The sequence below is a fragment of the Leptosomus discolor genome, chromosome 2 (assembly GCF_034619465.1).
Source record: "Leptosomus discolor isolate bLepDis1 chromosome 2, bLepDis1.hap2, whole genome shotgun sequence".
Taxonomy (NCBI): domain Eukaryota; kingdom Metazoa; phylum Chordata; class Aves; order Leptosomiformes; family Leptosomidae; genus Leptosomus; species Leptosomus discolor.
This window is the reverse complement of record NC_141392.1, coordinates 87966401-87993826: the sequence shown is the minus strand read 5'-3', so window position 1 is coordinate 87993826 and position 27426 is coordinate 87966401. Positions and strand designations below refer to the sequence as shown.

The 27426-nt window shown below is 44.0% G+C and overlaps 1 protein-coding gene across 1 annotated transcript; it reads left to right on the top strand.

The window, feature by feature from the left end:
• Positions 1–25969, top strand: NT5E (5'-nucleotidase ecto). Its single transcript, XM_086461396.1, has 9 exons — positions 1–333; positions 4543–4765; positions 10084–10272; positions 15972–16169; positions 17673–17824; positions 21014–21122; positions 22179–22328; positions 23919–24119; positions 25812–25969. The coding sequence occupies exons 1-9, from the start codon at positions 1–3 to the stop codon at positions 25967–25969; spliced, it is 1713 nt and encodes a 570-aa protein (XP_086317522.1).
• The last annotated feature ends 1457 nt before the right edge of the window (positions 25970–27426 follow it).

Sequence of the window (27426 nt, the reverse complement as noted above, 5' to 3'; positions counted from 1 at the left end):
ATGGCGGGGCGGGCGGTCGCGCTGTGGCTGTGCGCGGCGGCGGTGCTGGGCGCGGCGGCGGAGCTGCGGCTGACCCTGCTGCACACCAACGACGTGCACGGGCGGGTGGAGGCGCAGGGCGCGGGGGCGCGGAGCTGCGCGGGCGCGGAGCGGGCGGCGGGCTGCTTCGGCGGCGTGGCGCGGAGGGCGGCGCGGGTGGCGGCCGAGCGGGCCGCCCGCCGCAACGTGCTGCTGCTGGACGCCGGGGACCAGTACCAGGGGACGGTGTGGTTCTCCCGCTTCAAGGGCCGGGAGGCGGCCCACTTCATGAACCTCCTGCGCTACGATGCCATGGTAAAGCGGGCCGGAGGGGGGGGCGGGGGGCGGCGAGAGGGGCGGTGAGGGGCTTCCCCCCGCCGGGGGTGCTGGGTCTGTTCCTCCCTTTCCTCCCCCGCTGCCGTTTGTGGCGTTGCCGCCTCCTTGGGCGCGTAGCGGTGCAGCAGAGAAGGGTGTGGGTCACCTCCGGGGGGTGAGGAAGGTGGAGAGTGTTTCGAAGGGTGAGGATTTCTAGGTTTCGTCAGCCCCACCCGCGTCGTGTCCAGTCCCGCCAGAGCTGTGGGCATGACGGGGGGTCAGGGACTGCAAGGGCGCATCTGCCAGGGAGCTCTCTGAGAGGGTGCCAGTCCCGCACCTTGCTCTGTCTCCTCTGGTCATCCAAGTGCTGAGGGGAAGGTAGAAGAATTTGGGATCGGGGAATGTCACTCCATGTCCTTAAATATTTCCTCTCAGGGCAATAGCCTATTAATATATAAAGAATTATCGTGGCTTATTTTGCTTGCGTACAACCCCAGAAGGAGGAGAGAGATTAAAATTGTGGTTGTGAGAGTGACTGCTGGTTGAGTGACTGCGTATTGGTTTCATCCCAGTTGGCAGCTTGAGGGGAAAATCTGTGCATATCACGTCCTCTGTCTTCATCTTTTTTGCTTTCTCTGATAAAAATGGTTTCACCCATTTCTTCCCTGTGCCTCAGAACAGCTATGGAAAGGAAGGGGAATTGAAAAGGGAAAGGCATGCCCCAGTACACTCTCCTAGGCTTCATGCCAGACAGACAGGTCTGTGAAGGATACTGCCCCCTGTTTGCATGGCCTAATGATCAGTTTCCTAATCATAAAACTAACATTAACAGGGTTTTTCCTCTCAGTGGTTATGAGGAGGAGTGTGTGCATTCAGAACTCATCCTCGCTGGGAGCCTGGGAGCACTTTGGGGTTCTGCAGTGCAGGAATAGCTCGAGGTGGTTTTTCCTACCTTCCTTCCCAAAGCTTGCTGCTGGCTGTGATTTCTCAGCCTTGCATTGGCTGGTTTGACTGGTTCATGGGCAGGCTGGGAGCTTGTACAGATCCTGATCATATCACAAGAAGAAATTCTTTCAGGCAAAATCAGCAGTGTTGAACTAGTGCTCAGTTTTAGAAACATGTTATGTAGGAAGCATCTGCTGACTATTTAAGAGATCCCATGAGCTCTTTCATGAGAACAAGATTAAAAAATAATTCCACACCATACTGGATAGCCAGAGACTTGTACTGGATGCTAATGCCCTAGGTGAAGTGGTCAACCATTTGCTCTCTGTGGAGGTGCTGCATGTTATAATTTGAATATTGTCAGTGGATAGGAGGCGACAGGATTGACTGAGTAGCTACCGAGACTTCAGCACCTCTCTCTGCTCCCAAAGAGCCTGAGGACAGATGCCGAGTGTTGGGCAGCGCTTGCAGCTTCCTTTTCCATTCCTCTGTCCATGGACCATGGGGACCATGCAGTGGGGATGGTGGCCAGGGTGGGGCACAGGGAGCAAGGTAAGAACCACGCCGTAGAAGGGTGAGGTAGTGGTTCTTTAAGCAAAATTCAGAAGTCACAATCCTAACAGGAAGGGCGGGGATTGCTGAAATGGTTAGAAGTGAGATACAGGAGTAGGATTACAAACAGGATGAAGGAGGGAACATGAGTCATAGAAGTTGTTACAGGATGGGGCCAGGAGCCATAGGAGGATTTCGGGCAGCCTGGCAACGTTAGAGGTTTGTTCCACGAATGGGACAAATTTCCTTTTTTAGGTTTGCTCTTTTCTCGTTTATGCCCGTTATCACCTCAAGCCTATTTTCTCCTGTTTAGCTAGTTATTGCCTTCGAAATTTTCTTGGCACTAGCCTTGCTTTTTTGGTGTGATTAATACCAATATCCACATTACGTACCGCAAAGGCAGCAACTGGAGGGGTGATAGAAACCTTCTAGTTTTACTTTTAAGTTTTGTCCTTCTGTTAATTTGTGGCCTGGTTTTGAAATATTTTTAGCTTCGTTTCTTGTGAAAAGGAGGATTACATGATCACATGCTGTGTGCCTGAATATTTCTGTTTATTCCCCCTTGTGACTTACACTTACCTTGGCCAATGGATTCAGATTTGGTGACGGGATGTTGCACAGGTACAGAGTCCTAGAAGCTCTGGGCGTAAGGGTAGGTAGGTAGGGTACAGGAACCCAAAACTGTCCACATCCTCCTCCCCAGAAGAGGAGCTGCATCAAAACCAAAACTGTATTATTAGCCACCAGTGATTTCTCATGAACAGGAGACTTTATAACCACCCACACCATGGGAAAAGTTTTGATCAAAGCTTGTATCCTAACGGACATGAAATAATCCAAATGCAAGATTCAAAGCCAAGAGAAACAAGGTTTCATAAGTGATTGGTTGGGGTTTCTTTCACAACAGGCAAATGGCAGTTACATCCAACTCAAATTGTTATTTCATTTACAACCTTTTTTTTGGAGGGGTTAATTGCATATTTAGGAAAAACAGAAGGCATATGCATCAGCCAAAAGGAAATAGCTTGTTACCATTCTGAAATGCTCTACCAGTCTGCGGACATCTTTTAGAACGTCAGTCAGCATCAAAATGAGTTTCCTTAGAGTGCTATTCTTTTTTTTATTATTTTTTTCAGCAAAGTAGATTGCAGCTAGAGCATGGTTTGGAATGGAATATAGTTGGAGTGCATTGTGTCTTCCCAAGTCAGGATTTTCTTAAAGATAGTTCTCAGTTCTTTGGAAAAGAGCTGCAGCAGCATGCAAACAATTTGGCTCCTTCCCTGGGGTGTGAGTAGTGTTCTCACTAGCGTCAGCAGGAGCAGTTGGTTGCCAATGCAAGTTACTGCTGATATCCTGATTTTTTTCCACAAGGCCATTGACTGCCTATCTGTGGGGATCAGAGGAGTCAGGAGTCTTTGTCTCCCCCAAAAGAAAGACACTGCCAAATACTGAGCTTCCATGCCTGTAGTGGCTTCAGGGTCCTGCCTGGGTTGGAATGTGATCAGGGTTAATGTAATCCCTTTGGGGAATAAAAGTTGGAACAAACACATAGGGGTTGTTTATCTGAGTAGAGCAGAGAGGTGTGTAAGTCTTTTTAGATGATGAATGTGACTTTCCCCACTTCATCTTCAGAATCAAATTATGAGCACACTTTCGTTTGGAAGAGTTGTCCCGTTGGCTTTAGCACCCCTTTCATGCTTTGCTGCAGTTGCCACCTGAAAACTTATACCAAGTAACGTGTACCAAGTTACGCTGTTACCACATTTCTATAGGTAGATCTTTTCCTTCACTAACACCTAAACATGCTACAAGGTTCTTGTGTGTACTGTGCTGCTGCGAAGTTGCCATCTATGGAGGTTTTGCTGGCTGTCAGCAAACTTGCAGGCACAGGCATGCGGCAACTTAGGCTGAGCATGAAAAAGAGGTTGGGTAAGAGCAAGTTCCATGGTCCTTTAAGTTAAGTCCATTTTTGTCTGCTTAATCAGCCTAGAACAGCTCAACATTCGCATCTTGTTGGTATTACCTTGCCAGTAAGGAACTGAACTGCTCCTTTTGTGTGAGAGTCCTGGCACTTCACAGAGTCATGCACACACCTGCTATGGATTGTCTATGGAGATTCTGCCTAGTTGATAAATATTGGAGCTTTCCACTAGGTAATGATATTGATGATGGCTAGAAAATGATATTTTCTTGTTACATGTTAAAGCACGCAAGAGCTCTTACTAAATGTGAATTAAGTATGTTTAAAAAATTGTAGTCGCAGCACAAGCTCTTAAAATACATGTTTTATTTAAAGATAACAAATATTGCCACGGGCATTTAACATTTTCTTCAGTATTTTTTTAAACATTTTTCTGTACACAAAATACATGTTTTCCTTTGTGGTTATTGTTCATCCTCTCTCTTGCAGTTACAGGATGATTTTACAGTTACAGTGGATTTTAATCTTGTATATGATTGCAAACACTTATTTAGATTTTAGATTTTAGCTTTCACATCTGTAGTGATGTAAGAGAGTCTGAAAAGCAAAAACCTAAACCTAAACATGTATGTGTTCATGAGAAACAGGAATGCGCTGTTTTAGACAAGGTAGTGTTTTCTTCCCTAGAACATAGACTTTGTTTTCTCAAACATACCTTGTATATAATGTGTGGGAGTATTTAGACTGAATATTGGAGGTAGGGTCTTATATTTTATTCTTGCTTTTCACAGGCTTTGGGGAACCATGAGTTTGATGGAGGTGTGAGTGGATTATTGGACCCTCTTCTTAAAAATGCCAGTTTTACAATCCTGAGTGCAAACATTAAGGGGAAAACCCCATTAGCAAATGAAATGATGAAATACGTTAATCCTTTTACAATAGTACACTTTGACTCAGAATCAGTAGGAATTGTTGGCTACACTACAAAAGAAACTTCTTTTCTTTCACAGCCAGGTATGTTTTCTTTCGTATATGATTTAATATCCTTTGTTACTGTTTTATTACTTGCCCAATTGTTTGAATCCAAAGATGAATGTTGTCAGCTGATAAGTGAAGAGGTTTATTGTTTTATCAGTATTTACTTGTATTATTCAACATTGGCACGGCCCAATTTTTAAACTGGAGAAGGCTTGATAACATTAAAAGCCATTTTCATACAGACCTGAATTACTTAAATTATTATTTGTTTATTTAGCATTGGTGAATTATCTAAGAATAAAAGAAAGTCAGTGAGACTGCAGGAGAGCTGGAGGGGCCTTTAGGGTTTTTATTGCTGTTTGGGTTTTTTAATTTATCTGCTTTTATATTTAATTATTTATCCATTTAAACAAATGTTAAAACATGAATACAGCTTGTTTCTAGAGTGACATGTATTCAAACCAAGACGTTTCTCTGTATGTTGGAAGTTTTGCCCTTGGATGCTTCCATGCTCAAGCCCTAGTCAGAGCAAGGAGAGCTTCATATGTATTTTTGAAGCAGAAGTTGCCTAAGATGTTTTTGGTCTCTCAAATGTTTCCAGAAATTAGACTGTAGAAGGAACACCCATTCAGCTTTTACCACAATTGCTTCATTCATGGGTAAAATTAGAATTGATGAGGAAAAAGACTTCTCAATTTCTGACTATTTTTTCCAACATTTAAGGGGGTTTGGTTTGTTGAGGTTTTTTTTTTTTTTTCAGTAAAATAAAATGGTCTACTGGAATGAGAAACACATTTAAATCAGCTGTAGGAGATCTGAGTCACTGCCTGCTCAAAGCTCAGCCCTCCTCTGACAAAATCAGACTTCTTTCCCTGGTTTTTGCAGTAGGGATGCCCTAAGCACCAGTTTAAAAAATTTTCCACATTGAAAAAGGACTTTGTATTATTACTTCTCTTTCCATTGCCTAGTAATAAAGAAGCAATATGTAGCTTTGTTGAGAAAAGGAATATTCAATACTTTGAGGAAGTATTAGAACATAAAACTGTTCCTTCCGTGCTTTTTAATTCCAATGCGATATGTTTAAATTATCAGGAAGTGGATGTCTGAGGTCAGAACAGACTTCTGTATCTCACTTTTATTTTACAGTGATGTGGTTTTGGATCCCTTTCTTCCCCCAACAAAAAAGAAAATTATCTGTATTTTGTGTAGGCAATAGAATTCCATCTGTGCTTGAGGGCATGAGTGTAGATACCATCTGACATCATGCTGTTTGAAAAATGGATGGACAACCAATATTGCTCGTCATTAAGGATTAATAAAGTAGATCTCAGCTCTTCTTCCAAACGACTGTGCTGGTGCAATGAGGTCATCAAATTAACTTTCTTGCAAATAAATATACTAGAGGAAAATCCAGATAGTGTTGGAATGATTCTCTGAAACATTTAAGTACATTTCCCATAACATCTAGACATCATATTGAATGCCTCAGTATGCTGAGACACTGTAACAGAGACCACAACTAGAAAAAACAGTGTTAAAAGGGAAGGCTTGTTAGCGCCGTAGATGGAGCTGAAGCAGCCCTAAGCTGAGTATATCCCACAGTGTAAATGGGCAACAAGCAGGGCACATTCTGACAGTAACGTTAGAGTTTTTATAATTTCCTGCTTTGCCTTCCCAGTGTGTCGGGGAACATTTGGAAGCTTTGAAAACGTGAATTCAGGATTTGTTAGTATAACTCAGGGACTACATGTCACCTGTGACCTAGCAATCCTTCAGACTGATAAAATCATGGCAGAGGTGGGTTGGTGGCAAAGCAATTATCAACCTAATCCCTTATTTTGATGAGTAAGGTATGTTGTGAATTTTAAATTCAGCACCTTGCTTATCTCTACACACTTCCTCCAGATGATTTCGTTTTCTCTGCAGTGGTTGCTTTGGCGTGCTGTACACTCTCAGGGCACTATCAAGGCAAACAGGAAGCTTGAAAATGCTGAAACATGTGAATTCCTACATGACTGCTTTCCATGGAAATCTTTTGAGAGTGTGATTTCTTCTGTTGTTAAATCTCAGTAACTTCCACAATTATGAAATTACAGCTTGTACTTTTCATAGTCTGCTTAAAACAGCTATCATATCAACATACTTGAACAGAGTATCAAGTCCCTCAGTGTTTCCACTGTGAAGGAACAATTAATCTCTGCTGAAGGTACTGTTAATGTTACTGTTTGGAAACCGTAGGGATGGGGAACTCTTAGCACAATTTATAGATTACAGCCAACTGGCAGTTTTTCTAAAGTTCTCCTCTGTTCTGCTGTATTTCAGCCGAATGCCCAGCCAGTTTTCCATGTCCTGCAAGAGTTGTTCAGAACTTGACGGAGTTGTCTATGTATTTGCTTTGCACTGATAATCCCAAGACCATCTTTCTAGTATTCCATGATACCAGCTCACTTGGTTTAGTTCTGCAATGATGTTGTAAACCCCACAAAACAGTTAATGTCTTTATCTGTCCTGAGAGGTGCTGCATACACATTTGATGCTGTGAAATTATATATCTCATATTGTCCACTGTCTTTTCATACAAGGTAGAAATGCAACGCTGCTTACTCTCTAACCCTACAGGCAGCAAAATTAGTTACTAAAACTATAAACTTGGCAGAGTTTTCTTAAATGGAATTTTAAATTCCATTTATTCCACTTTATTCTGGCTAGCTTGCATAATATTTTTAACATGCAGCCAGTTCTTTTTCCTTGTTCATTTATAGCACAGTTTGTATGTTTTATCTGAAATTCTACCCCATCTATAAAGAGAAGAGGATACCACATCAGTTAAATGCCTTGAAAGAGAAGTGAAATACTGACACAAGCAATAACTAACTCTTAAATCAGCACTTTATTTCAATTCAGATATTTTTGAAAAACACACAGTGGAGTGCTAAGCAGTATATTGCTTTTTGCCTAGTTTCTTAGAGAAACGGGCGCTGTGTAACAGCTCTTACAGTCACGCGCTGTATAACTTTTGAACCTGCTGGCCCGTTTCCGCTCAATTAGCTCAAGCGCTGAGATGGTTGGGGCACGAAGCTGCATGAGATGCCACGGCTAGGTCGCGGAGAGGGGGTGCAAGAAGCCCCTGCAGCCCCTAAGCAGGCGTCCCTTTCTGAGGACGAGGTGGGCAGCAGGCAGTCTCTGGGCGGGGGGGGGGTTGGCAGTGCCGCTGCCCGCCGCAGCGCCGGCGGCTGCCTGAGCCCTGCCACAACAGTCCTGGGAGAGAGGTAGACTTACTGGTACGGGGCAGGCCTCATTTTTCCCCTCACTATGAAAGTAGGTTGGTTTGGTTTAGGGTTGAAGGTTAATAATAATAATACATCTTTGGTGTGTGGTGCATTGTAGGCTGCGGTGGCGCAGAGGGGTAAAGAGCTGGTGCTGATGGGGAGAGCCTGGTTATGGTGGGCCACCTGGCTGCACACCACGGGAGGAGTCAGCCTGCAGGCAGCCGCGTGCTGGCACAGCTAGTCAGCGGCTCTCGCTCTTCGTTTGGAGAGCTCAGCTCTCTTCACAGAACTGATCCCCGCACTGCGGTGTGCGTGGCCGCTGTCGCTGGTGCGTGGGTAGCGGGATGAGCACGCCAAGGGCCTACGCTCGAGGAGCATTTCTCGGACTTGCCCTTTTGCCAGTAGCTCTGCATCAGGCCCAGCTTCCTTCAAGCACAAGGATGGACAAAGAGGGCCTGAAGCTGGCGGCTTCCTTCAGCCTGGAGAAGGAAGGCTAAGGGGGAACTACTTGCAGTCTTCCACTGTCTTAAAGGAGTTTATAGAGAAGGCAGGGACAGACTCTTCCCAGGGGGGCACAGAGAAAGGACAAGAAACAATGGGCTCAAGTACTACCACAGGAAATTATGGTGGGGCGTAAGGAACAAATTTGTCATGGTAAGAGCAGTTAAGACATGAAACAGGTTACCCAGAGAGGTTGTGGATTTTCAGCTTGCTTGGACAAGACCCTAAGCATCCTCATCTGGCTTTGAGTTCCTGCTTTGAGTGAGTTTTGAACTAGGTGGCCCCCGGAGGTCCTTTCCAACCTCAATTAACTTACGACTCTCTGATTCTAAGAAGAGGTCCACAGGAAGAAAATGTGGGGATGCACTGCACAATTCACTCTGCAATGTGCAGTACAGAGATTCCCTCTGGCAGTAACAGAACTATTCAATGGGTGTGGTGGTGAACCAATTTATGTAACCCTCTTTTACCTCTTCCATTGTAGCAGCTTCCTCTTCATTTCCTGAGACATTTTGCACTGGATTGTGAATTCGTTTCACTCCTCCCTTTGTTATGAAATAATGTAAATCTTTTGACTTTAAAGCATATTTCAAAATGGTTTGATCAAAAAACTCTGCAGGAAGGAGAGGAATTTGGTAGAGGGGGAATTGGTAGAAATGTTACACGGTTGTCTTCGGCGGAATGTTTAGGATAACAGTTTGTCAACTCTGTTCTTAAACTTTGTCAAAGAAGTTAGCCTCTTACATAGGAAGTCCTTTTGTGCAACCCGAAACACTGTGCCCAGGATAAAAGTGCATTTTTGTCTAGTGCTCTTGTAACTGTTTGTTGTGTTAGAATAATTTCAGCAGGCACAGAAACCTTGCAGAAAGATCGTGAGTTTCCCAACATTGTGGTCCGGAAAAGGTTTCTACTTTCCAGACTTTCCGTTCTTTAAGTTCTCGTTTCAGGATGGTAGCTCAATTGTGTGCTGAGCTGGTATTACTGAGGGTCGTTCACATTATGTGAGATAATTTGTACAAAAAGATGGTTCAGAGTTTAGTGCAGGACTTTGAAGAAGCAGCTGTTTAAAGCCTCAGGGCAGGGAGAAAGAATGAGATGAGTGTGGAGTAAAAAGAGAGAGATTTAACTCAGGAGAAGACAGAAGATCTCAAAGAAATATAATTTGGGAAGAAACAAAGCTTTAAAGTACAAGTGTTTACACTGAAACACTTGTTGACATATTTCATTTCCTTTCTCTAGCTAAATAATAAAAAAAAAAAAATCAGTATTTGATCCCACAGTTGGTGTCACTGGATTCTTTTATTGGAGCTACAACTTGTTTAGTATAGGCAAGTACATACAGCTCAGTGCAGGAATGTTGTAGTAGTCTAAGCACACAGGTGCTCCTGAGAGACTGCGTGACATCAGATCACATAAGGAGCTTGAACCAACTGAGGACATTTGAAAGCCACTGTCACTCAAAGTTCCATTAGTTATGCAAAATAGTATCCAATATCAACTACATTTTTTTTAAACTACTAATGAAATTAGTTTGTAAATATGTTTTTGTCATGTAAATTTATGTTTGCTTTTTTTTTTCTTAAGGGGATGACGTAATCTTTGAAGATGAAATTGAAGCATTGCAAGTACAAGTGAATAAACTTACTGCTATGGGAGTGAACAAAATAATTGCACTAGGACACTCTGGTTTTACTGTGGACAAGAATATTGCCCAGAAAGTGAAAGGAGTGGATGTTGTAATTGGAGGGCATACAAACACATTTCTCTATACAGGTATTTTACTTCTTACTAAAATGTTGCTTCTAAAGCAAAGCTGAAACAGATTGTTTCTGTTTAAACTTGGAGGACCTTCACAAAGGTAGTTTACTGCTGGCTGTGCTGGGCCAGATTCATAGCTGGTACCTATCCATAACTTCCACAGAATTGTTTAAAACAGTCTGTGAGCGAGAAGTGTCCTGACTTCCTGAAGTGTCCCTTAATGTTGCGGATGTTCAAGGTGACCTATACAAAGTGGGACAGAGGAACAAAGGTAGTAATACCGGTAAATTACTGCCAAACATATTGTACCTGTTTCAAGCTCAGACATATAAAGGAGTAAACAAGATGTTTACATTTAACTTTGTATGTGACTTAACAAAAAAAAAACAAAAAAAAAATCAATCATGTGAGACTTCAGGAGTGATACCAATGTTGATTTTCTGTAGAATCTGATTCTGTATTCATGGGTCTCCATTTGCCCTGTTCCTTAAAAAACTTTTCCCAAGTTCCCTCTGTCTTTTTCAGTCCCTCTAATCTCTGACTTTATTCTTCTTTCCCCTAGAGATAGACACCATTCCAGAGATAAACATTGTTGATCTGATTTCTTCTGCAGCAATGCTACTTTGGGCAGAACCTGCCATCAGCAGCTTCTCCACTGCTGCTGCCTTCCCTGTGCCAGTATGTAACGACACAAGTAAAAGAAAGGCTGGGGTTTTTAAAACCATCAAGGGTAGCTCATTAAATTTAGCAGAAACTTCATTAACTGGTTGCGAGTATAACAGGAACTCTCTGTAATTTTCAGCAAAGTTTCCCTTGTGCTCCAGTCACAGGGGTAGTACCACGTACCCTAGGAACTTCACCACTTAGAAGTTTTGCACTGTCTGTTTTGTCCTCTCCTCTTCCTACTCATCTCCTCTCACGTTCTGCCTTTTTTGTCTCATCCGGGCTCTCACCGTTTACTATCCCACTGGTTAAAGAGAAGCAATTGCATGCTACAGTTACACATTAAACAGTTCAGAATAGCTCTTGAAGTTGGCCTCAGGGAATAATTTATGACACAAAGCACTTACACACCTACAAGTCAAAGGCCGCAAGCACTTAGCATAGGGGTGCAGCAGAGCACTGGCCAAACTGGAACAGATGACAGGACTGACCATCCCAACGCCTTTTCTCCAAGAGTGACCAAAGGGGAATGGTGAGGGAAGGGCGGACAAGCCTGTAGAGACGCTGTACTCAAATCTGCCCCTTCTCCCACCAGCTTGCAGTTCAGGGGCTTCCCCGAACTTGCCCCATCTCCCTTTGAGCCCCTTCAGCCTTTCGCCTTCACAACAGCCGGTGGCAGGGAGTTCCACCGCTGACCTGCACATCCTGCGGAGATCCTGGTCTTTTATCTGTGTGCAGCCTGCTGCCCGCGGCCCGCATTTTTCAGCAGTTGTATTAAATTATTTTGAGATGGGAAAATCAAGGATGCACACAGTATTCCAAGTATGCATTCATGATGGGTTTACACAGTGGAATCCAGATTCTTTTGCACAGGCTTGTTGGTCAATGCCTGTAGGGAGTTTGTACCTGGAAGTGGTGGCCATAGTAGTCAAAATGCCTTATTGGGTGTGGTCCAAAGAGGTGCCACTGTTCACAATTTGGAATCATGATCTGAAGTGCTCCAGGAGTTGAGATATCTGAGTTCATATCCTGTCTAGATCTGTAGGAGTTCACATGCAGATCTCTTGTCATCCCAGAGAGTAACCTGCTGTCAGACTAGACTAGGTCAAGCTGTTCCAGCTCTCACCTTTGAAGCTGTTCAAGATTCACAAGGCCAGAGACGGCACACGAGATGGGACTCTGCAGGCTTCAGGTTAAAGACCTCAGCTGGGAGTGGGTTCTGCTCTGTTTTCCAAGGGCAGTACTGGTTTTTATTAGACAGTCTGTCTAATAAAAGACAAGTCTGTCTTTTATTACCACTGGAGAGTTGAGAAAAATAAAAATTAAGTCGAAATATCTGGGGAGATACACCAAAAAATATGTATCCACTTAATTTAGTCAAAATACGTTTTTTTGACAGAATATGGTCCGAGTCTATAATTTTTATTCCAAGTGCTGAGCAGCACTTGCTGAACCATCCAGGAGCACCGTTTGTGAACCACTCCCTTGTGAGTCAAAGCCATCAACGAACAATCACAATGAAATAGCCACATCTGTGGAGGGGATTTGGCTGCGGAGTAAACCATCTAATTTTCAGTGTCTCTGTGCGTGTGCCTATGTGTACATTAAACCTATAAGCTCTCATTTAAATTGAGATGTAATCAATAACTGGCAGCAGAATTTGGATCTAGTTTCAGCTCAGTCTAAGTGGAAACGTACCAGCTGGTTAGCTGAATCTCTGGCTGTCATGGGAGTTGAGAGACATACTGCCCATGCAGACACGTCCATAGAGATATCTTAATATAAGGGCCTAATCTTGGACTAGTCCAACCTATCTGTCTCAAAGACATTGCAAACCTCTGGTTTATCCACAGATTATGTGGCAAATGTTGTCTTGACCTGTTCAGGTGTGCTTTGGGTCTGTAGAACTGATTCAGACAGTGATGGTAGTTTTAGGTTAGAGCATTTTAATTTCTAGTTTTCATCAGAAAGGATGTTCTGAGAACATAGTTTATTGGCTAAAACAAGGTAAGAAAATAGGAAAGTGTTACAGGTTCTTCAGTTAGCCAGCACGAATTTGTGCATTTGTAGTGAAACGGCATGTCACACTTGGACTGAGATGTGTGCATGAGTTCCAGTGCTGCTTTCCTTTTTGAATTCCAAGGAGCTTTCTTTGGGGATGAGATGCACCGAAAAGTCTTTTCGTTTCAGAAGGAACACATCTATCTTAAAACAGAATAATGTGGTCATGATAATTAATGCTGCAAGAATGTGTCAGAAAGTATTTCTTCAGAAAGCAAGAAACAAATAAGGCTCTGGACAAGCACTTCCCAACACACAGCTGGTATAAACTAAAGTGATGACCAGAAAGCATAGCTTCTCTTGCTAATGGTTTGTTCATTCGAGGATTACACAAGGGCAAGAGATCAAAACTGATTCCTTTTTCAATTCCAGGAAACCCCAAGCCACTTTTGCATGCATAAATCCTGCAAGGTTCTCTCTCATTAGCTACAGGATTTCTTAAATTCTTTCCCAAATAAATATCTAATATTGAAGAGGCACCATCAAGTAACCAACTCTGTCTGTCAGGCTGAAAGCAGAAAAACTATTTCTCTGGTAAATTTGGTTCAGCTTATAGTTTGTTACAGCTGTTCTCCTCGGAGGGAAAGGGGTTAGAGATAAGGGTGTGTCATGGTTTGAGCCTACCCAGCTGGCTCCAAAAGCCCCCCCGCAGCTGCTCACTTACCCCTACCCTGTCCCCTGAGGGATGTGGAGGAGAAACTACAACCAAAAAGGCTTGAGGGTCGAGACACAGGACAGGGAGGGCTCACTCACCAGTTATGGTCATGGGCAAAAGACAGACTCAACCTGGGGATAACAACACACATTTAATCCAAAACAGCCACCACCATCAAGGAAAATGAGAGATACAACCAGGTCTTAACTACAACACACCTTCCCCTCTCCAGTCTCAGCTCTGCCACCTCTTCCCCCCGAGCAGCTCAGGGGGCAGGGAATGGGGGTCACAGTCCCTCCGGCACAAGGTGTCTCCGCTGCTCCTTCCCCCGCAGGGAGAGGGGCCCTCGCAGCCCTCCCCTGCCCCACCGCGGGGTCCCTCTCCCGGCAGACATTCCTCCTCCAACCGCCCCAACGCGAGTCCTTCCCGCGGGGCCGCAGCTCCCCAGAACCCCCCGGCGCGGGTCCCTCCCGGGGCTGCCGCCCTCCCACCGACGGGCGGCTCCAGCGCGGCCGCAGTCGCGGCTGCTCCGGGCCCGGGCCCTGCCCCTCCGGCCCGGGGCCCTCCGCGGGCTGCAGGGCGACCTCTGGGCCGCCGCGGGGCTCCAGGGGCTGCAGGGGCTCAGCCGCCCCCCCACCGCTATGGGCCGCAGGGGAACCCCCGCACCGGCACAGCTCCCCCTCTCCTGCCTCACTGACCGGGGTGTCCGCAGGGCTGGCTCTCTCCCACCCGCCTTCGCTCACCAACACAGACAGAACGAAAAGACAGCAATCAAGCCCTTCTTTCACTCTTAAATAGTTACTCGCAGAGGGGCCATTGGTCTGGCCTTGGCCAGAGGTGCGTCCAAAATTGGAGGCGGGGGAGCTTCTCGAAGCCTCTTACAGGAGCCCCCTCCCCCACTGCCCAAACCACGCCAAAACCCGGCCAGACACCAAACCACCACAGGGTGACAGAGCACTGGAACAGGCTGCTCAGGGGGCTTGTGGAGTCTCTTTCCCTGGAGATACTCAAAACCCACCTGGATGGAGCCCTGTGTAGCTTGCTGTGGGTGAACCTGCTTTAGCAGGGGGCTTGGACTAGATGATCTCCAGGGGTCCCTTCCAACCCCTGCCATTCTGTGATTCTGTGGTAAGTGTGAATCGTACTGGAGTTCTAGGGGGAACATTTGTCATAGCACTTATCCCAGGATTTTGCATTATGTTAACAAATGCAAATGGAAGGAAACCCATTGTTCTGTGAGCAGTGGAAGTGAAGAACCCGCTTCCCTCCGGATTCACGCCCTCTGCACCCGCTCCCACATGCCCCTGCCCCGCCAGCTCCGCAGCTCTCTGACACACGGACAGGAGATGCCACTGGCTTTAGGACAGGAGTGAGCAGGAGGCTTTGGGGGGCTCTGCGATGGGACCTGCCACACAGCACGTGATGCCTCTCAGAGCTGCCCGACCATGGTCTTTGCTGACGCAAATAACAGGGGGGAGTGATACTACTCAGATAATAATGTCAAGGAGACAGGGAGAAGGCTGGTACCCTTGAGACAAGAGCTGTGCTGTGTAGTTTTCTTTGCCGCTTTCATCCCCTGCCTGGTTTCCAAATGCTGTGGTAGCCTATGCTGATTGAGCTGAGATCTCTTTTCTCTGTAAATGCCTTGCTTTAATCTGTTTCCAAGTCTTACGTCTAATCACCCTTCAAACTTCGCAGGTTGATGAGAGTTTTAAATCCATGACCACATAACTCTAAGGCTAATGAAGTTTGCTTTTGTAGAGGGTTTGTAGCCTGTCTGAAATTTTGGAGGTACAGTTAAAAAGAAAATCAGTTGGGGGTGTGCACAAATTCACGGAACTGCTTGTAGGTGTTCTGACTACGTATTATTAATAAAAATAGTTCAGACATTTTCATATCAAGAACTCCTATGTATCTTTTAGTAACATTCTCATTTTCTATCTGATGCAGAATAATGTAGTGTGAAGGCTTAACAATAAACTTTTCAGACAGAGGCTGGTATGTGTGCATTACTGAGAGGTTTGGCTTGAAATAATTGAAATGAAAAGTTCCTTTGTTGTTACTGTGACATGATGTCATGGAGGAGTGTGCTGTCACAACTTAAAAAACACTGTGGCAGTTATTAGCGCTCGTGTCCTGAAAACAACATTGTCTCTTATGAAATAACATAACTGAACAATCATATGTGTGCTTGTCATCCAATACATTCATTGTTGTTTCTGCTTAAAATCCTATTTGTTTCTTTTGAGGCTGAGAAACATTTGAAATGTCATTCTAATAATTTCTTGAAGGTCACATGAGCTGAAGACCCGCTTTACATGCTTGTTTCACTCAGGCACGCCACCTTCTACTGAACAGCCGGCTGGCCCGTATCCATTCATGGTTGACTCAGATGATGGGAGAAAGGTGCCAGTTGTACAAGCTTATGCTTATGGAAAATATCTTGGTTGCCTAAATGTTCTGTTTGACAAGAAAGGAAATGTAGTTGAAGCAGCTGGAAACCCCATTCTGCTGGACAGCAGTGTTCCTGAAGGTATGTGGACCAGCCATTCCAATTTGCCTGCAGCAGTCTCCTACAGTGCAAGTGTTATTATGTTAATACATAGTACAGTGTTGCAGAAGAACTTGGCTTTCTTCCTGAGCTTGCCGTTCTCTTTGGTGTAGGCTTCAGGCTGTGTTACAGTTGTGCCCATTTGCCCCTGTTTCTCTTTCTGGACAGTGGGTTTTGAATATGCACAAACTCAGTGTATGTTTTTGTCTCTTTAAAATCACTGAAAGTCCCTTTGTAGGAACACAGGTGATACATGACCTTAGCATTTAGCAGAGCCCATTTTAGCTAGCCCTGTAATCATGATTTAAAAGATTATGAGGACTAATTTACACTGTTTTGCCAAGTGTTGAGTTCTTCAGAACAGAGTTTAGGGCAATATAGAAAAGTGGAAATACCCCAGAAAAAAAAAAAAAAAAGGAACACTCTGGCAATGTGCAAATATAATATACAAACCCCACAGCTTCCTGTTTTCAGTGCTGAGTGTGTTCAACGTTCCAGCCCTGAAACATTTAAAGAGCTGGGAGGGGGAGAGTGTCTCTCTTGCTTTCTGTTCATAACTCTGTCCAGGCTCTGTTACCTGCTTTTTGTCGGCTCTGTAGTTGCCTGGGGCTGGTTCTCTAGTCATTGTTTCTTTCCAGTGTTTGCTGTATGAAGCTATGAGCTTTTAATAGACTTCTTAGGTTCTACCAGAGTATTTATAAAATAAATCCTTTGAAAATCATGTGTTCCCAGATATTCTTATTTACTATATTATTCTTTACATTCTCTCTCTGATGTCAGTAAAAATAAAAATTCAGATACATAGGTGTTCTTGTTTTATAAATGTTGCTGTTGCTGACGGTTATGTGGCAAATTCCTTAAATCTAAGAGCTGATATAAAACAGTTGCGACATTAATGTGTCTGTATATGCAAGTATCTTTGTATCTGTTTTTTTTTCTGAAATAATTAGATTTGCCTCTGGCAGACAGATGTGCATAGATAATTGATTTCTATAAAGGGTTTATTCCTTGACATTGATACTTGAGCTAGTGTTCCTTTTAGCACTACATTAAAGGGGAAGAAGCTATACTTAGGAAAAAAAAAAACAACAAAAAAAAGATAGGATGTCAAATAAAGACCAAGCTCACTTGTATATTAAAAATTCCTGTATAGAAGCTCTCACCTGTCAACGTAGGTGATAGAAACCCCATCAATCAGAGGTTAAAACAGAACTGGGCAAAAATATTTTCAAGTGTTAAAGAGGAGATAACCTTGCTGTGGCACAGGAATAGCTTGTTCACTTGGTTGTCCCATCCTGCCGGCTCCCTTTACAGGCTTTGTTTGAAGTGAGTGTCGATGTCGTGTTGCTTGAAGAGCCTTTAGGGAAAGTGTACCATTTTTGAATCATGAAGAACAGAGGTTTTTTCCTAGCTTTGTATTCACTGAAGTGTCATTAATACGAGATAGGTGCAATGCTTATTTTACACTTTTATACTACTTTATAGATGAGCACATTAAAGAAGAAGTGGAAAAATGGAGGAAAAACCTGGGGGATTATTCTAAAGAGATTGGAAAAACTAGCGTTTACCTGAATGGTACAAGCCAAGCGTGCCGTTTCCAAGAATGTAACATGGGAAATTTGCTTTGTGATGCTGTGGTGAGTCGTTGCCACCGCAGGTGGCAATCACATCTAAGTGTTACTCCAGAGCTGTCAGATTAGATGCTCCCAGGCTCTGAACTACCAGCGCACGGGCTCCGTGCTGCTTGCCAACACCGTGACACCTAGTGCGTGCCTCGAAAGAGCTGGCAGAAGCAAGGCTGTGATGAATCTTGCTCTATAAAGAGCCGTTTACTCTTTGCGTGTATCTTTCTGTGGAGAATGGCTTGTTCGCAGCTGTCTCTGAAGCTGCAGTTTTTAAGAGACGCCGCCATCTGATCTAGGAGCCCGTTCCTCAAGCAAAGAGGAGCCCAGCTCCCTTCCCCCTCTCCTGCCCTGCTGCCGGCCCCCTGCTCACAGCACTTACCTTCTGCCCCATCACTGGGGGCTCTGCCGTCACCCTTTTTTTAACGTGCTAGCCCAGAAAAACAAATTCTGGGTAGTTTTCTGTCAAATCACTGATATGAATTGTCCCCCAAAGAGTCCAAAAGGTGCCAGCTGAAGCAAAGGCCAGACACAGAAGAGGTAAAAGCCCCCATCACCCCACCTCAGAGGGAGACACTGTCTCCTGCTGCATCCTGACAAGTATCGCTGGGCTTTAACAGTCACGTAGCACCAGAAGGTCTCTTTACGAGAAGCCACTTCCAGTTTTTAAACAAGCTGGTTTTGATTGTTTTAGTCTCACACAGCGGCACCGTTTCCTTTGGGTGCTCCAGGGAAAAATGGTCACTAATGTGACTGTTTCCAGAAAATGAGCATTGCCTTAAATGTCCCACAGCTTTGCCACAAAGTCAGGAGACAATTAATAATCATGAGTTTTCAATTAGATATGTCTCAAAAGCTATTTATCCAGTCCACATGATTGCTTTTATTGTAATGCATAAAATAATTCTTAGTTCATGGCCTAATTTCCAAATTAGATTAAGATTTGGGAACTCTGCATACAGTTCTACTGAAATTGGAGCACCCTGCGCTTTCTTCCTGCTAGAGTTTTTTATATTTTTATTTAAAAAATGTGGTCAAATGCTTTGGCACTTCCCAAGCTTAAAGCAAGTAACTCTGTAGTCTTTCAGAAGTCTGTGAATTTTCTTGCTGTACATGCTGTCTTGGTAGGTCAAATTCTACCTTAGTTAAATCGATGTCTCTAGACACCCATCTGCAGATACATGGATTACCCTTGATGTTCTTTGCCTTACCAGTTCTATACTTGCTTTCCTGTCTGCCGCCATGCGTTCAGGGGTATGCAGGTAAAGAGCAGACCTGCCTGTTCCACAGGTGTTAGTATTTAGAGTTGTCCTGGGAAACGTAGAGATGGAGAAATGTAGAAGATTGATTGAACGGTTGTACCGGGTCAAAACAGAGGCCCATTTAGTTCGGAGATGCTTCTCCAACAGTAGCCCAAAATCTGAGAATAAAAGGTTGACAGACCCAGATGACATTTTACAAAGGACTTTAAAGGAACTCTAATGTGAAAAGGCTGTGAAATTGCCAACAGCGCTCTGGGAGCTCTTGTTTTAAGCTGCCTGTGCTCAGGACTGGAGAGTTGCAATCCATTCATTGATGAGGAGTTACAAAGTGAGGAATAGCTCATGGATCTGGCCATGGAGAATAACTTTGATCACTAAGCTGGAGCCACAAAGCATTTACACACCTGCAAGCCAGAGGCTGAAAACACTTAGCATAGGGGTGCAGCAGAGCAGTGGCCAAACTGGAACAGAGGACAGAACCGACCATCCCAACGTCTTGTCTCCAAGAGTGACCGAGGGGGAATGGTGAGGGAAGAGCATACTCCTGGACAAGCCTGTGGAGATCCTGTTCTCAAATCTGTCCCCATCTCCCACCAGCTTGCAGCTTAGGGACTTCCCAAGCCAGGAGTGATGTCTTGGTGTTTATTAGCTCCTGCTGGAACTTCTTTTCCCTGAACTTGCCCCATCTCCTTGTGACTTCAGCCTTCACAACAGCCAGTGGCAGGGTGTTCCACCACTGACCTGCACATCCTGCAGAGACCTTGGTCTTTTATCTGTGTGCAGCCTGCTGCCTGCTGGCTGGATGCCTGCTGGAAGCCGAAGGAGCAGTTCTTGTACAGGTCCCTGTAGACTTGGTCCCTGCCCACCCTCTTCACACCACTCATGATTTTATAGGCTTCTCAGATATGTTCCTTCCGTTGTCTCAGGTCAGGCAGTCTGAGCCTACATCATCATTCTACGTTCAGAAGCTTCTCTGTGTCTTTGACCATCCCTCTCTGAATCTGTCTTAGTTTTTTATCATTCTTGAAATGAGAAAACACACTGATTCCTACCTAGCCTCCACATGCCCTTCCTGATTTTGTAGACTTCTGTCATGTCCTTCCTGTATTTCTGTCTTTGTGAGACTGGAGTCATAACCAGAGTCATTCCTGTATGGAAACCAGTCCATCCCTTCCATTGTCCTTGTTTCTTTTCTCAGCCTTTTCCTGTTCTACTTGGTTATTCCTGAGGGTTAACACCGTAGGCTCATCATCCTTATGCAACTGAGCAAATCCCTGGTCTCCATTTTCTTTACTACTTAGGATGCCGCAAGCAAATACTATCTTGTCCTTGCATTTTGTCAGAGTCTTGCCACCATTGGAGACATGATGCTGTGCAGAGTAGACTTTTGGGTCTGATCTAGTATGCTTGTTTCCTGTTCCTCCACTCTTCTACATCTTTCTAGTTTGCCAAGACTGTTCCAAATAGTAAAAACCAATCTCAGAGAAGCTGAAACATACAAGAGCTAGATTAATTTATACATTCCCCTACATGTTTTTAATGTTCAGCTGCATTTAAGGTCGTCTTCACTTCCTGATTCTCCAAATACGCTCAAATGATTTGTCTTTATCACAGTTGCTGGAATCAGAAAACCATCTTTCCTTTGTTCAGCTGACCTGCCCTGGTTATATACACACAGACTATGGGAGTGTCTGAGAGTTCATTACAGAAAAAGGCAAATGTTTTTCTTGTTAAAAGTTAAAAAAAGCAAAATACTTATTTTAATGTGTTTTGCCTTGCATTTTTTAAATAGTTAAGTATTTTACAGTGGGGCTGAAGGTAATGTCAAAAAAGATATAAAACCTTTCTGTCTCTTTTCAGTCTCAGATTGTATTGGGTGTAATTTTCCAGAGCCTAGACTAAGTGAAGATTAAAAATCAGTTTAATCATTCTCCTTTGGTAGCTTTATGAGAATGTCGGACGTCCGGATAAAAAGTCATGGAACCATGTTTCAATGTGCATCTTGAATGGAGGTGGGATACGGTCGCCCATCGATGAACAGAGCAGTAACGGTATGTAAAATTGCAATCTGAATGACAACTTCATCAAGAAGGAAAAATCAAGTTGTCGTGCAAGCCTGAACACCGTGTTAGGTATGGGCTCGTTTTGCTGCGTTTTGCACAGTGTTTGGAAGCGATTCCAAACGTTCTCAGATGTTACCTGTCGTTAGAGCACAACTGCACTCAGGCTGACATGAACAGAAGTTACTAGCGTTGTCTGTACGCGATGCTTTTTACCATTTCCCTCTCTCCTTGCTGCCTTGAAACAAAGACAGACAGTGGCTATTCTTCACCTCCTACTGTAGAGGGTCATCTGGTGTGGTCACTGGGAGCCTTCTGCAGTCTAGTGTAGAATAAGTAAATTCTGGTTTTTTTCTGAATGCTAAGGTTTCACAGTTTTTGTTTTCCTGATATCCTATGAATGAAACGTGAAAACAAACACTTTATGCAGCTTAGCTAAATATTTCTGTAGGACTATGTGAGACAATCTTAAGCAATTGGAAATATTGCCTGACTTACTTAGTAAGAATAACTGCGTTTCTTGATCTTAGGTTAGTGGTTCGTAATCTTTTTTAGTAGAGTTATTTGAATAGCAAGACATGCAGTAACATCAAACTCAGATTTATAGGTCTTGATACTTGCTGGATGATAAAGATGTAGGTTCTTTGATAAGGACAATATATGCGATTCTCACCTCTACTGGTCCTCGATTTCTTAAATTTTATTTGGCACGTTCCTTGTCAAAAATGTACTGTTAAATGATCCTAAAGTAATGTTGTCAACTTAAAAAAAAAAAAAAAAAAAGGAAAAAGTAAATAAAGTTTCATAAAGTTTTCCACGTAAACATAAGGAAAAACTTTTTCACTGTGAGGATGACAGAGCACTGGAACAGGCTGCCCAGAGAGGTTGTGGAGTCTCCTTCTCTGGAGACACTCAAAACCCACCTGGACGCGTTCCTGTGTGACCTACTGTAGGTGGTCCTGCTCTGGCAGGGGGCTTGAACTAGATGATCTTTCGAGGTCCCTTCCAACCCCTAACGTTCTGTAATTCCATGATTCATTCCCTCAGGTAGCATCACTATGGAAGATTTGCTCTCTGTTTTGCCATTTGGAGGTCGTTTTGATTTGGTAAGGGTAAAAGGCTCCACTCTGAAAGAAGCTTTTGAGCACAGTGTGCGCAGATATGGAAGAGGAAGCGGAGAGCTGCTGCAGGTTGCAGGTATGTTTTCCTCCTTCCTCTTCTGTTTTCCAAACCAGCCGTGCCTTCTGTCAGCCTTGTTTGTGTTACACCCGGAAGCCTCTTTAAGAATGGAAATCAGTTTGGCCAAACATCCTCGTCCTGTGCCTCACGCGTGCCAGCTAACGCGCGCTGTGTATCCTGCGTGTGTTTAACGGAGCCGCCGCAGCACACAGGCCATCGCTGTTCCCTTTCGCAGAGACCGTATTCCCAGTTGGTTCAGCAGCCCGTAATGGCAGCAGTTTAACGCTCCAGTTAACTACAGGAAGATATATAATTGAGTATAAAAGTAACACAGTAATAGCTACGACAGACTCCCGTTTTCAGTTGTTCACTGGCAGCCTACCTGAAACCCCAGACTGGCTGTCTGTGTCAGTTATTGCCCAATTTCAGTTAATCGGAATCATTTTGTGCCATTGTCTAATAACTGCTGACAGTTTTCCAGCTAGTCCAAGTGGGCTATGGAATTGCCTCATTGAATTTCTAAATATTTTAGGGATGAACAGTTGATGTTAAAAAACATACACATTTCTTGAATCACACGTCCCCATATGTTTATCCAGCTGTTTACTCGGCTACAGTCACATTTATTCCTGGTCTCTCTGTGACGCAGTGCAGATTTTATGGTTTATTTAGCAGAAAAGCTAAACTCAAGGGCAGGGGCTGACAGATTCCGCCCCTGGCCTCCCCCATGCCTCGCCCCCTCCCTCCATAGCCTGGTGATGGGGGCACTGCCTCCCCCATGTGATCTAGAACCCCCACACGCCAAGGGCACAACCCACATCTCACACTTCCACCAGTAAGTTACCACCTTCTTAGGTACCGCTAAGGTAAAGCAGCAGCAGCAGCCCCTCTGTGTGCTGCCTGCTCACAGAAAAAGAAGATAACTAGTAGCTCTGGAAAGGGTTCAGAACAGAAGATCCAGAGCAGGAAGAGCGCCAGGGTTGGAAGAGCCTCTGTGCCTTGGATGAGCTTTTAGTGGCTCCCTGATCGGGACATTCTTGGCAGTGCTGTGCTGGGGGCCTAACTCTCCCAGGCTTTGACCGAGGAAGGCTCACAGCTAGAAATGTTACTTCTCCTACAGCGAAGAGAAACCGCAAATTTCAGCCCTGGCCTGGCTGGCTTTTTTTAGGACAGTACCTATTATCTGTAATAGCTGCTACGTTTGGGTGGCTGCTGGGTTTAAAAGAAGTCATTTCAGCCAACGAGCCAGGGGAGTGAGAAAGCACATGACTACAGAAATAAAGGAAGGTATTTTTATGTTGCAGTATCCTAATCCCATGACTAGTAATTTCCTTCTGTGGAGTAGTGGTAAGAACAGACGATCAGATAAGTAACTGAGGTGGGACGGTGCTTCAGCAATTCTTCAATCATCTCATGAAATTTCTTACATAAAAGCTGAGTAGCACGCAAGGAAAACAGGGCATTAACTGGTATAACTCAGAATGATACAACCTCTCATCACAGAAGCTAATGGAAAGAGTCAGCTGAAGTTGGTGGAGGATGCTGCTTCTAGCCCTGTATGTTCAATAGGTGCTGCATAAAGTGGCACTCAAACGTGTATTTTTGCAGGCATCCACGTGGTCTATGACCTCTCCAGAGCCCCAGGAAGCAGAGTTGTTAGTTTAGAAGTGCTTTGCACAGCCTGCCGCGTCCCAGCCTACGTCCCGCTCCAGATGGATGAAATATACAATGTGACTCTTCCGTCCTATATGTTGTTTGGAGGAGATGGCTATCACATGCTGAAAGACAAAAATCTGGGCTACAGTAAAGGTAAGTATGGGCACCAACAGGGTAGCAGGCAAACAATTCCCAAAAGCTGAAAGATCTTTCTATAGTAAAAGTCTCAGACTTTTTGCTTTTACTGAATAGATTAAATTTGCTTCTAATCTGGCTGCTCTGGATTGCTGGTTTTGGTTGTAGCCAGCAACTGTATTCTTTTTTAGTTAAATCACAGAAGTTTCAAAGAGAAACTGAGCCTTACCAATTCAGGACTGCTTAGAGGGTAGTTCTGAGATCACGATAAACCAGAAAAAAAGGCAAACCCCACACTACAGAGAGCACATATTACGTGTACTGCCTTACACTCGTGCTCATTACTACACAACGCATCAAAAAGAAAGGTGCTATTTCCTTTAAATTCCCACTGTATAGAAGTATTTGCAAAGACAGAATCGTCACCTCTGCTACTGCAGAAGATGCAGCTGAGGCGAGCAACGCGGAGGGCGAGGGGAAAGAGCCGACTTGCTCTGCAGGAGTCAGCCTGCCCCCCGAAAGCGGCGGGACTCTCGCGCGTTCTGCAGGCAGCAGCGCGCAGGGTGCCGACAGACGCCGCACTAGCGGTGGGAAGGAGCATTTCACGATGCTGCCTTAAGGTGCCCTAAAGTCACATGCAAACTGTTAGAAATTCACCATTCACACAGCTGACACGTACAAAAAAAGGACAAAAGGAAACTTGAGAAAAAATTTTGAGAATAAAATTCAATATGTCTGAAAGCACAAAAAGGATGTAGCGCTGTATTTAAAAGAAAAAAAATAGTATCTTCTAGGAGTACATCTACATTTTGCAGAACTTTAATTTCATATATTCTGCTTCTGGATGGTAAAATCATACTTTTACCTAAAAAGTTTTCCTTTTGGACCTTTGTTAACGGGTTTTTTTGTTCTACAGGGTGTTTCAACTTAAAACTGATTCTCACGGGTAGGATTGATGTTTTAAATCAAATTCAGCCTATGGCTTGTAAATTTGGGGAGGCTGTAGTGTTCAGTGAATACCTACATATGCAGAAATAAACTCACATAGAGAGAAATCGTTAGGAATAATGGAAGGGAACAACTTGAAAGGTTCTGGTAAAGTCCTGCAGTGTAGCAGAGGGGCAAAACTGTAATTACTTTTGAGATGCAGGTGTTGCACTTTAGGATTGCAAGAGCTTGGATCAGAAGGGACTTGTGACATGGTTGGCAGCAGTGACTGAAGAGGGCCTCCCACTGCAGAAGATCCACATCACACTTTGTGTGCGTGCAGCAGGGCACAGCCTAAACATTCTTCCTAAGAAAAAAAAAAAAAAGTAAAGTTACATTTGAAAGGGTGTAAGCGACAGCAGTCGCAGGTGGGAGACTATCTCGATCGACCTAAATCTGGCTGGAACTTACCAGCGTAACAGATGAAAACAAACAGAAAAAAAAAAAAAAAAGCCAGAGGATGCAAACAGAATTATTTTTTTGGTAAAATGTAAGTTGCTACCAAAAATTCTGGCTACAGACCACCACAGAGGTTTTATCTGTGCAGAACAAAGCTCTGCGCACCCCGACGCTGTCTCGGTGTGCATGGATTCAGCATAGCAAAGGGTTTCCTTTAAGACCTGAGCTAAACTGCAGTTGTAGACAGGTTCTTAAATTTTGGTTATGAGGTGCGCTGCTGCAGAGAACACTGGGTTGTTTGTTTGTTTGTGTGTGTTTGTTTAGGTGACCCTGATACTGAGGTTGTTTCCCGTTACCTCCAGAGAATGAAGAGAGTTTACCCAGCAGTTGAAGGTCGAATAAAGTTTTCTTCTGGGAGCCTTCTCGAAGCAAGTCTTACCCTGATTTCTGTGTTGTTCACTGTAACAGTCTTGCATACTTGATTTTTGCTCACTATGCTTTTGTTTGGAGGAAGGCAGGAGGAGAGGTGGTGCTGACCAAGGGAAAAGGGAACTGTTCTCTTTTCTTACGCCCTAAAACGAATGAGTGTGTAGGTTTCTGCCTGTCAACAGCCACGCGCAAGCGGTTGCCTTTGATCGGGTAGAGTCGGTGAAGCGCGCTGTGCACAACTAGCGGGCAGAATTCACTTCTCAGCTTGGACCAGCAGGTACCCGCAATTCAGTTTGAGGTTTCAAGAAGCAAAGTTCCAGTGAATACTAATGCTCCATCATAAAATAACTGCGGACCGAAATGGGGTATTTTTATTTTTTCAATTTCTTTTAGCTGCTTTAGATAGTGAGTTAAGAATCTGATTCCAGTAACGTAAACAAGCTTCTAGAAACAGATTTATTAAAGGCATATATACCTTCCTTTGATCTACACTCAGGGCTTAAGCATTCAATTTAGTAATTCTACTTTGCTTCCAGTCATATTTATCAGACCTACACCAATGCCTTAACGCGGGGGATTAAACTCAGCATCATTGAAAACATGAGGCCCATTTACATGCAATTAAAAGAAGTTCTTCCATTTTACATTTCAAGATGCAGCATCTGACTTATGTTTTCCATTAATAAAGGATGCAATGAAAGCTTGATTTTCTTTGGATCAATTTTAACTGAGTATATTTACTTCACTACTTAACATGACCAGTTTGGGGACCGTATCTAGAGTGAGAACATGATCTATGCTTATGTTTCATATAAACATGCTCAATTTTACACCTTTTTCAGAGACCAAACACAGGACTCCTGACCATTACTCTGTATGAGCGATGTTCAGAGAGAACGTTGGGTACACAGGTTGACTCCTGCAGCACTGTGGCATCCTTTGGGAGCTGCCGAGGAATGGGTCTTTTTTACAGCATAACCTGGCTTTATGATTATTGTGATGGTAACTCAAGAGCCTGTCTCTTCTATGGGAAAGCTAAAATTTAAAAACCCCAACAAAACGCAGTTGTAAGAGATAGGCTAATGAGTAGAAAATCAAAATCGGATTAAATGCTCAGTGTACGTGTCTGACACTTTATCAAGAAGTGAGTGCTTATAAATAAGTGCAAATGATGACAATTTTTCCAAGACCGTTCACATTTGGAATGTTGATACCAATGTGTTCCCATGTTGTTTATTGTTGTATTAAACTGATTATCCGTGTTTTGAATAAACCTGCTTTGTTCTTCTGGAAAGCACGCTCCACTTTTTCAGACGGAAGCTACTTACCTCTTAAATTGACTGCACCCGCAGATTTCAAGGAGAAGGGGCATTAAGATAAACATCCAGTGTGCTTAAATTTCAGGACCTGCTTATTTTCCGCATCAATTCAAGGGTGGTGCATGAAAAAATCTGGATGACACAGCTGCATTAGGTAAGTTGTGTTAGAACAGGGAGACAAACACCTGACC